The sequence below is a fragment of the Teleopsis dalmanni genome, unplaced genomic scaffold, assembly GCF_002237135.1.
Source record: "Teleopsis dalmanni isolate 2A unplaced genomic scaffold, ASM223713v2 unscaffolded_contig_0684, whole genome shotgun sequence".
NCBI classification, from domain to species: Eukaryota; Metazoa; Arthropoda; class Insecta; order Diptera; family Diopsidae; genus Teleopsis; species Teleopsis dalmanni.
Genome location: NW_024032066.1, coordinates 1 through 12,123, shown reverse-complemented (window position 1 = coordinate 12,123; position 12,123 = coordinate 1). Strand labels below are relative to the sequence as shown.

The 12,123-nt window shown below is 29.6% G+C and overlaps 1 protein-coding gene across 1 annotated transcript; it reads right to left on the bottom strand.

The window, feature by feature from the left end:
- Nucleotides 1-8,099: 8,099 nt before the first annotated feature.
- Nucleotides 8,100-9,636, bottom strand: LOC119663642. The gene is made up of 5 exons (XM_038073253.1): nt 9,474-9,636; nt 8,747-8,881; nt 8,520-8,689; nt 8,290-8,440; nt 8,100-8,233 (listed from the first exon to the last, which is right to left on the bottom strand). Exons 1-5 carry the CDS (start codon nt 9,634-9,636, stop codon nt 8,100-8,102), a joined length of 753 nt encoding a protein of 250 aa, XP_037929181.1.
- Nucleotides 9,637-12,123: the final 2,487 nt, after the last annotated feature.

The following is a 12,123-nucleotide window of genomic DNA, read 5'->3' as shown; positions in this document are numbered from 1 at the left end:
AGGTTTGAATTAAACTTAGACGAATTACCATTGGTAGCTATTGGAAACTCAATTATTAAATATAGTGCATCAGTTAAATGTCTAGGATTTAATTTGAATTCAAAGTTACATGCCTCTGATCATATCAATCATGTCGTTAGGAAATCATTTATTTGCCTCAGATATTTGAATTTATCTGCTAAGTATACCCCTGTCCATGTCCGTGGCTTATTGGTCAAACAACTAATATTGCCTATAATTACTTATGCCGCGTTGGTGTACTGTAAACTTGACTGCGAGTCCCTTGCTAAACTGAGAACTGTAGTAAACTGCAGTACTAGATACGTCTACGGCCTTAAACGTTTTGATCATCTAACAGTTTATAGAAACGCTATACTGGGTTGTGACATTGAGCAGTATTTAAATATTCGAATCTGCCTATTTCTGTTTAAATTGAAAACTACTAAATATCCTAAGTACCTTTATAATTGCTTGCAGCCTATGCGTTCCAACAGATCTCTTCTTTTCATAATTCCAAGATTTAATGTTGTTGCTACCACTAGGTTTTTCTTTATTCATTCAATCCGATTATGGAACGCTTTACCAAGTTCCACCCGAAATGCATGTAATTTAAATGTTAATTTTAATTTAATTTCTATACTTCCTTATCATTATATAATAATATCCAATTTGAAGTTATAGCACACTTATATTTTAACTCAATTTTATTGTATGTTCTAATATTTGTAATTTTCTAAATAAATTATACTTGAATGAATATGTTAAGTCAATTGGGTACTCTTATACTTATTTTAATTTCAATTATTTAACATTTATTTACAACCAAAAAAAAGCTCTTAATAGCCGCAGCTTTCCATTTGTTTTGTTTTTGCTATTATTAATAATATGTTTTAATAATAAATCAGTGGTACGTGAACCTCTCAACAAAAAAGGTGCATTTGGATTTTACTATCTTTATATAAAATCAAAGAACTGAAAAAACTATTAAATTAAATAGTTTTCGATCAGAATATATTGTTAGCTTTTAAGTTAGTTTTTAAGATAGTGCAATAAAAAGCATGTACTTAATGCACTTAATATTATAAAAAAAAAAATATTACGCAAGCTCAAGCGCAAACTCACTCCTTGGAGTTATGAGGAGTATATCAACAGTATGGACAGCTCTAGTAAACGAGGATTTTATAGCAGAGTTCTCGAGAAAATACGAAATGGATGAAAAATCTCGAGTGGCATTACTCCTTTCACAAACCTTGAAAAGCTGTCAACAAGCAAGTACAAAGCTCCAAGACTTATACAAGCTAGGCACCCAACATTTAACCTGGCTTATGGACATTATATCAAACCACTCGAGCGAAGCCTTAAATACGACTTCCGTATCGGCAAAGGCACTTATGACGAGATTGGAGCCAAAGTTGACAGACTTAAGCGAAGATTTTAAAAAAACCAAAAAAAAAATCAGAAGAAGTATTGCTTGTGATACGTTTTTGTTTATTGTAAAAAAACGTAACCAGTGAGTGCTTTAGTTGTTGGTTGATTCTATATATTTGTTTTTTCTATTATCCATGTTTATTAAATAAATGTTCTATGTTCTATTAAATAAATGTGTTGCTTATTGTTTAATATATGTTCAATGTATGTTTCAATTATAATATAAAAATAAAATTCAAAATTCATTTATAAAATTCACTTTTTATTCATTGCTTTTTTTCCTTTAGGTTTGTGTAGTTCGTATATCGATGCCCGCGGCTCGTTGGAACCGAGGATCGTAGGTAATGTCCGTACGATTTGTGGCTAAATATATTTTAATAGGTTTTATATTTTACAGATAATTCCGATGCTGTTTATTTCGGGTGAGTGTTTTATTGTGAAATAAATGAAATATATCTTTTTATTAAAAATAACATTAACTAAGAATAAAAATCTAAAGACTCAGTCTTTAGCGATCATTGAAAGAAACTAGTTATACCTAACTAGTTATAGTTATACCTTTATTGCATTTTTGCAATATGAGCCCCTACCGTCCGTTTGACGATAGTGTTTGCGCTGGCGTGTGAAGACGCCAATTCAGCAAATTCTCACGATATGCTAATGCACACTGTTCCTCCACGAATACCTAACTATACCTAACTGTAAAGATAATTATTAAAATAAACAGTCTTAAAACATAACTAAAATGCTTTGGTCATTTTATTTAATTAATCGGTATACGGAAAAATATCTCTACAAAAATATTTATTACTCGGAATAAGTTTGTAAAATTTACTACTCTATTAAATAAAGTTATGATTTTTTGAAAAAATAAATGTGAACAATTAAAACTGGCAAATAGTTTAACGAACTTCAACAAATTTCGCAAATTAAATATAGTTGGAAACAGGGACCGAAAATAACAGTTATTTTAAAATTTTTTATGAAAAAAAGCAGCAACAAAAAGTTGTCTAAACTCTTATTTAAGTAAATAGTTATCATTCTAATAACTTTTATCCTTAATATTATGCATGCTTTTTATATATGAGCTTTTTAAAATAAAACTCAAAAAATAATAATTAAATTTGATTTTTATTATATTCATCAAAAATAATAATTATTATATGCTTTTTATTTTTTTCGCGCAGAAATAACTCTTAAAATTTGCTTCTTATTTTAAAACGCACAAATAACTGGTATACTTGCGTTATATAATATAAAAAGCAAGAGTATCGCGCAAATTCTGCGCGATATTTTTAAAATGAAAATATAAAATGCAATTTTCATACAAGGTAGTTGTTTTTGCAATTCCATAGAAAATGTTTGAAAAGGTTGGTGCAGGTAAAGATTTAGTTCAGTTTTTTGTTTTTGTATTTTGGATTTATATTTTGTATTTACATTCGTATTTTGTAGGAGAACAAATTTGTATGTAAAATACAAAAACAAAAAACTAAACTAAATCTTTACCTGCACCAACCTTTTCAAACATTTTCTATGGAATTGCAAAAACAACTACCTTGTATGAAAATTGCATTTTATATTTTCATTTTAAAAATATCGCGCAGAATTTGCGCGATACTCTTGCTTTTTATATTATATAACGCAAGTATACCAGTTATTTGTGCGTTTTAAAATAAGAAGCAAATTTTAAGAGTTATTTCTGCGCGAAAAAAATAAAAAGCATATAATAATTATTATTTTTGATGAATATAATAAAAATCAAATTTAATTATTATTTTTTGAGTTTTATTTTAAAAAGCTCATATATAAAAAGCATGCATAATATTAAGGATAAAAGTTATTAGAATGATAACTATTTACTTAAATAAGAGTTTAGACAACTTTTTGTTGCTGCTTTTTTTCATAAAAAATTTTAAAATAACTGTTATTTTCGGTCCCTGTTTCCAACTATATTTAATTTGCGAAATTTGTTGAAGTTCGTTAAACTATTTGCCAGTTTTAATTGTTCACATTTATTTTTTCAAAAAATCATAACTTTATTTAATAGAGTAGTAAATTTTACAAACTTATTCCGAGTAATAAATATTTTTGTAGAGATATTTTTCCGTATACCGATTAATTAAATAAAATGACCAAAGCATTTTAGTTATGTTTTAAGACTGTTTATTTTAATAATTATCTTTACAGTTAGGTATAGTTAGGTATTCGTGGAGGAACAGTGTGCATTAGCATATCGTGAGAATTTGCTGAATTGGCGTCTTCACACGCCAGCGCAAACACTATCGTCAAACGGACGGTAGGGGCTCATATTGCAAAAATGCAATAAAGGTATAACTATAACTAGTTAGGTATAACTAGTTTCTTTCAATGATCGCTAAAGACTGAGTCTTTAGATTTTTATTCTTAGTTAATGTTATTTTTAATAAAAAGATATATTTCATTTATTTCACAATAAAACACTCACCCGAAATAAACAGCATCGGAATTATCTGTAAAATATAAAACCTATTAAAATATATTTAGCCACAAATCGTACGGACATTACCTACGATCCTCGGTTCCAACGAGCCGCGGGCATCGATATACGAACTACACAAACCTAAAGGAAAAAAAGCAATGAATAAAAAGTGAATTTTATAAATGAATTTTGAATTTTATTTTTATATTATAATTGAAACATACATTGAACATATATTAAACAATAAGCAACACATTTATTTAATAGAACATAGAACATTTATTTAATAAACATGGATAATAGAAAAAACAAATATATAGAATCAACCAACAACTAAAGCACTCACTGGTTACGTTTTTTTACAATAAACAAAAACGTATCACAAGCAATACTTCTTCTGATTTTTTTTTTGGTTTTTTTAAAATCTTCGCTTAAGTCTGTCAACTTTGGCTCCAATCTCGTCATAAGTGCCTTTGCCGATACGGAAGTCGTATTTAAGGCTTCGCTCGAGTGGTTTGATATAATGTCCATAAGCCAGGTTAAATGTTGGGTGCCTAGCTTGTATAAGTCTTGGAGCTTTGTACTTGCTTGTTGACAGCTTTTCAAGGTTTGTGAAAGGAGTAATGCCACTCGAGATTTTTCATCCATTTCGTATTTTCTCGAGAACTCTGCTATAAAATCCTCGTTTACTAGAGCTGTCCATACTGTTGATATACTCCTCATAACTCCAAGGAGTGAGTTTGCGCTTGAGCTTGCGTAATATTTTTTTTTTTATAATATTAAGTGCATTAAGTACATGCTTTTTATTGCACTATCTTAAAAACTAACTTAAAAGCTAACAATATATTCTGATCGAAAACTATTTAATTTAATAGTTTTTTCAGTTCTTTGATTTTATATAAAGATAGTAAAATCCAAATGCACCTTTTTTGTTGAGAGGTTCACGTACCACTGATTTATTATTAAAACATATTATTAATAATAGCAAAAACAAAACAAATGGAAAGCTGCGGCTATTAAGAGCTTTTTTTTGGTTGTAAATAAATGTTAAATAATTGAAATTAAAATAAGTATAAGAGTACCCAATTGACTTAACATATTCATTCAAGTATAATTTATTTAGAAAATTACAAATATTAGAACATACAATAAAATTGAGTTAAAATATAAGTGTGCTATAACTTCAAATTGGATATTATTATATAATGATAAGGAAGTATAGAAATTAAATTAAAATTAACATTTAAATTACATGCATTTCGGGTGGAACTTGGTAAAGCGTTCCATAATCGGATTGAATGAATAAAGAAAAACCTAGTGGTAGCAACAACATTAAATCTTGGAATTATGAAAAGAAGAGATCTGTTGGAACGCATAGGCTGCAAGCAATTATAAAGGTACTCAGGATATTTAGTAGTTTTCAATTTAAACAGAAATAGGCAGATTCGAATATTTAAATACTGCTCAATGTCACAACCCAGTATAGCGTTTCTATAAACTGTTAGATGATCAAAACGTTTAAGGCCGTAGACGTATCTAGTACTGCAGTTTACTACAGTTCTCAGTTTAGCAAGGGACTCGCAGTCAAGTTTACAGTACACCAACGCGGCATAAGTAATTATAGGCAATATTAGTTGTTTGACCAATAAGCCACGGACATGGACAGGGGTATACTTAGCAGATAAATTCAAATATCTGAGGCAAATAAATGATTTCCTAACGACATGATTGATATGATCAGAGGCATGTAACTTTGAATTCAAATTAAATCCTAGACATTTAACTGATGCACTATATTTAATAATTGAGTTTCCAATAACTACCGATGGTAATTCGTCTAAGTTTAATTCAAACCTTTCCACGCTTTTGTGTTCGCATGAGCAGCATCAAAACATTCAAGTTTAAATTTAAAATTGATGTTCTGCATATTGCAATTTGTTTATAACTCTTAAATATGCGTAAAGTTTGTAAAGTTTCTTATAACATAAAACTTCTACTTCACCTCACCTATCGTTGCAAAATTCAATATTGTTTTCCATAAATTTCACAAGTACAAGCTTTTGCTGCTCACTTGCTTTTTTGCCTTTTGCCATATCTAAAACATATAAAGAAATAATAATACAAATTTATATATAATCGTTGCTTGCTTACTTGCTTCTGCTTTTTAATAAGTCACCGCGAAATACACGGTGATTAAAATTTGACAAAAGTGTACACTTTTTGACAGATTAGCTCACTATTCACAATTGAGAAATAACAAAATCAAAATGTCAACAAAATTTTGCGTACACTTGAGGAATTGACCCCCAGACACTGACAATAACTCAGTGTTTGGTTAGGCCCGACAATGAAGAAAAGATGAAATGTTATTTCATATTATTTGTTTAGTTACAATTATATATAATATGTAACTGCTCTACACTTTATTCAAAGACTCTCCTGAGTCTTTCGATTTGTCATTTTATATTTTTTATATAATTTGTTGATATCAAGGGACTGGAGTTCGTGATTTACATTACTCTTACTTTCAAGACTATTATTGTTTACAACTATTTTTAGTTGTTTATTTTCCATAATTAATTTTAAAATAATTATTATGGCGATTGCAATTATAGCTATTGAACTTGCTGATACATATTTTTTATTAAAAAAGCTATATTTTTAAGTAAATTGTCTTATAAACAAACTGAACAATTAATGTCCAATCTAATTATATTTGTGTTATATCAACAGTATGCAACCTCTAGATAACAGTATTCTTTTTGTCCTCTATATAAATTCTATGAACTGATATTAGAGCCGGTCCATTAACATTAGGATTAATCAGCAATTCCTGAATACAAAGAAGTATTTATTTAACAGTTACTGATGGACTCCATTCTAGGCGAACTGATAGGCAAACCGATCCAAAAGAGGATATACATTAGGGTGAAAAATCGTGCGAGTTATATTTTAAAAAGTTCAACAAACTAGACGCATTTTATGATAAGACTTCTGTAGTTGACATCAATTTTTTCTAGCAATATTCTTTTTAAATAATCTCTCTACATTTTTAGGATGATAAATATCTAGAATTCACGTGTAGCTATAAAAAGTAGTTTTCGCAATATAATTAAAAAAATATTTTTCTTACCGCACAAAAATAGTGCTGTACGAAATACCTTAAAACTTAGTTATTCCCAGCAGCGCCTGCGACTAGTTTTGAACTAGTGAATTCACTACTATTAGTAGTTTCATCAATGACCGCCATTATGATGGAGCCCTTCAGCGTGTCGCTAAAGGACTTAGTAGTGGTGGCGTTGCCACGAAATTTTGCCTTTTTGGCATCTGGCTTCGAAGCTGACTCATCTAATGAGCGCTGGCGCTTCGGTACAGGTTCCTTTTTGACTTTCTTAGAAGTATCAAGGACCCGTTTGGCCCAGGCTAATCTAGCCTTAAGAGACTCGGACGTAAATGAGACGTTGCCATATCTCTCGAGCAGCCTAGTCGCCGCTTGCCGTTCTTTATAAATTCTCCTGGATGGAGAGCCCGACCATGCAGAGGGGCCAGAACGCGTGGAGATTTCTGGTTTGTTAGGAGGTACCCTGTTATTACCGCTAGAAGTTGCGGTAGGTACCTTGGAACTAGTCGTTCCAGAAGAGCTTGGTTTAACCGAGCTTGATTTTTTTAAATTTTTATTATTTTGGTTCATATTTTAAACCCACGAGTTGCGGAGAAAGGAAAGTCGATATCTGGAGGGCGCCAGATATCCGGAGGTCTCCGTTTAGAGACACACTAACGTAGTGCCATTCATCTCATCGGCACGGGTCGAATAACACCGGAGATTACGGGTTTTATCGAGTTTTCCTCTCTAGATCCATAGTGTTCTGTTGAATCAATGAAGTTATCAACTACAAACAGGTTCACCTCGAGAAGGGTGTGATAAAGTACCACGCACCATGGTCTTGGTAAGGCATAGGCTGATGTTTTGCGCATGACCATACCCTGTTCATTGAGAACACGAACCCTAATGTAATTAAAAATAAATAATTCAATAATTCAACTTTATAAATAATTTAATAATTTCATAACTTAATAATAATTCATTTGAAAAGTATAAAAGTAAAAGTAATAATAACAATGTTAAAAGTAAAAATAAAGTAAAATGATGTAAATTATAAAAATTTATTCATATTAATAATATTAATATTAAAAGTTTAAGTAATATAAATTGTTATTTTTGGGGATTACTAAGGGGATTACGCTGTAGTTTTGAAGCTGCTTTAAAGTGCCTCTTCTTTTGAAGCTGTATGGCCTTTCTTAGCTGGTCTTCACAACTAGGCGATCCTGTACTGTTTGGGATAGCATCTGAAAATGATTATTTAGCCATATAATTAGATATTTTTCTAATAAAACTTATTTACCTAAAAGCACAGAATATAAATTATCATAATCCTTAAGTCGTTTTTTCCCGTAGGTGCCATCCACATTGTACTCTAGAACGACCGATTCATCCAATATATTTTTCAAATTCTTCTCTACAGAAGAATTCAATAATATAGAAATTGTTGGCACCTGTTTATTTAAAGAAATATTTATTGTTTTAATTAATGAAGTACTCGTATGTAGTACAAACAAACACAATAACACTCACATATTGATCCCTTACTTCAACTTTTATATTACTGTTGACTTCCTTTAATGCATCCTCACTCTTTATTGGGAATAGCGACTTTAATGAAGCGATTGATGTCTGTTGCTTCAAGAATGACTTCATTAAAGCCTTATTCTCAGCCATTAATTCAACAATAATTTTATTTTGATCTATAAAAGTAACAAATAAAGGTAATTAAAAATTTAATTAATTTTAAGTTAAATTACTTTCTATCTGATTATGTTGTTGTTTAATCAGATCTTCTAACGATTTGTGATTTTCGCTTATAGTATTTTCAAGCGATTGAATTTTCTTCTCCATCTCTCTTAACCGATGATCGGTAGATGATGTTGCAAGCTTGTCTTTAATGAAAAAAAAAAAAAACAATTTATGCGCTATTGTTATATTAACTGAATTTGTTACTTACATGGAGTTTGAACACATTCAAGTTATGAACTCTTGCGGTTATAATTTCAAAAAAAATAACAAATTGATTGCTGTTTTCAAACTGAATCTTTATTTAATTTTCACTTAAAAGGTAACTTTAATTTTAACTAAAAATGTGCCTAATTGACAATTAATTAGTAATTAATTAAATAATAAATAATAAGCAAAATTATCGATCGCAATAAAATATTGCTGATTACATATTTTAATATTGATAATTACATTTATTGATTTTAATATTGCTGATTAATTTCATTCATCGAAATAATGCTGATTACATATTTTAATATTGATAATTACATTTATTGATTTTAATATTGCTGATTGAATTTGTTCAACTAAATAATGCTGATTACATATTATTACGTTGGTTACTGCTGTGTTAACTTTCGTTTGTGTACATCGCAGCGCGTTTTAAATTCTTTTCCAATTCCATAATTATAGTGTCCTATTATTTATTAAATTAATTCTATATTATTATATATATAATATTTTAAAATTATTTGCAACAATGTAGCAGGGGTAGCAGTAAAAGAGATGTTTCATCGAAAGTAAGACCAACATATTTAAAATCAATATCTGCTAACATTAATTGATATTCTTCAGTCTCAGGTTCATAGTCCACCAAGCATATTCCTAATGCGGTTGACTCGATGGGTTCCTCATACATGTTTCTGATATTAGAAAACTTCCTACATATAACAAAGTTCTCACCAGTTCGTAGAAACCTTTCTATTCTAACGGGAATGGAATTCTTAAGACAGCAAGAATGGACAGTTTGATTCCATTTTCTTTCGATTCATCAAAATATATATCCTCCCTTATTTTATTACTAATTTGCTGCAGAATTTGAGTTGGTTTTCTTACATATTTTTTTTTGATTTCTGCAAAAAGTTTTCAAATGCGTACGATGAGTTGTTCGATGGGACACCCAACACTTCTACACTTTCTTTAATATGAAGTAAGTTATGTACATTGTTTGAGACACTATTTTCACCAAACAAAATTGAAAAATTTTCAACGAATAATTTCATCATATTCTGCGCAATCCCCAGATTTTTAGAGTAATGCTTTGGGCAGCACATCAACCTGTATGCGCAATGGAGCAGCAAAAATTCGTAGAATAAGTCATCTTATTTTTTAAAACGCAAATGCCAGTATATAACGGAAACTCTCTGAACTCAGTTGCTTTCCAGTTTGCAATTTCATCAAGGGATCTTGGCTTACGAACAAAGTCTTTAGGGATACACTTGTTTAGAGAAATTAATTTCTCTGATATTGCATTTTTAAATTGGCACCTCATTTTTAATTCCACTTTGTTATTAATAATGCGAACAAGAAACTTTCGCATTACTCCTAAATCTATTAAATGCATACAATCTAAAGGTTGTTGTGATATCATTTTAATATTAAGTTTTTCAAGTGGAGACTCTTTGTTCAAATAACTTTCGACGTGATGTTCTGGAAATTTTCTAAGGGAAAAGTCTTCATCAGATATTATATTTCCACGCGATTTAACTCATCCCCACGTACCAGTCATTTCACTAGTTCCTTTGGACTACTTCGTGTACTATTGCCTAGCGACAATTGTCTCCTAAGGAACTGCTGGGTTTTGATTAAGATAGATTTTATTCACACATATAATTTTTACACATACAAAATTTCTTATACATTATTCTTCGGAATCAGACAATATGCGAAATTTGTTTTGGTAAGCTGGTTCAAAATAGCTTTCGTCACTCGTAGATATTACCTCGCACTCCTTTAAATTTGGATTTTTTTGAGTTACCGTGTAGTTGGTGATTAGTTTCAGCGACCACTGTTTTTTTCACTAGACACCGAGATGTATATTCTCGGTAACCAGATACACAAGACTAAAGCCTTTTTTGAAATTCTGAAGTTCTTTTAGAATTAAAATCGTTCTCAAGAAAATGACTTTCTAATTTATGACAAAGTTTGAGTCCTGCATAGATTTTAACTGATGTAATTGTTTCGGGTTCTCCTTGCTGATCAGTAATATCCGTTACATAATTTATGCTAGTTAAGTGTAATGGTAAAGTGCCATTATACAGGGTATATGATAGAGGATATTACCTTTCATCATGAAAAACTCACAAAAAAAAATTTTATGACTGGCCTGTTGACAAAATCTATAGAATTTTTCACACGACAGTAATTGGTTTAAGAAAAAATTTTATATATTCTATGTACTTTTTCTGAAATTTTATAAAAAATACGGTATGAACTTTTATGAAATATTTTCGTAAAATGTCGTGTACAGATTTGGTTCAATGTGATAACCTTCATTGATACCAGTCTGGCTAAGATGTATTTTATTTCATTAATAGATGGATGAGTGTTGAGACCTGACATGTACATTATTCTAAAAAAATGTATTTCCTAAAGTGTTTTGGTTTGGTTTTCCAGGTGAGAAATTTTCGGATAATTATAGTATGGAATTAAGAGTATAAACTAAACCATCAAAACATTTATAATGATTATTTTTAACAGGGAGAACAGTTGTAAGGAAATTGACATATCTTTGATATCGATCACGCTTTCCATCATCTTTTCTAAAAAATGGACGTTTATGGACATTATTTATTTATATAATATTAAATATATATTTCATAATATATATCTAATGTACTTTTGTTTTAAATTATTAAATAAAAAATACTTTATTATTTTTAAATAATAAAGTTTTAATTAAATTGTTAATTAAAAATACACTTGGAACTACGCGAAGTAAACAAACGAAACCCCGGCGAAATCAAAAAAAAAAGCATGCAAACATGAAAATACACAAGAAGTACAAAATATAACACGAATAGTTCAACTTTTACGGCGAAGTTCTTTTGTTCTCCACACACCGTACGTGTATCGTCACATTACAAATTTCTTTTATTAAATAATATTCCTTTATTAATTTATTAGATTTAATAAATTTATTAAAAACTCAAAAAATTTACGAAATTGATGCGCACCGAAAATCTAAACGCTCCGCACTTAAATACAAATTAATAATTTCTAATGCGTGTAATGTTTTTTAAAAATATTTTATTTTATTTAATTAAATATACAGTGGCTCACAGCTTATTTGATGCAAGCAAAAATTTTTTGAAAAATGTTGTTTATTTCAAAATATTTTGCAAAA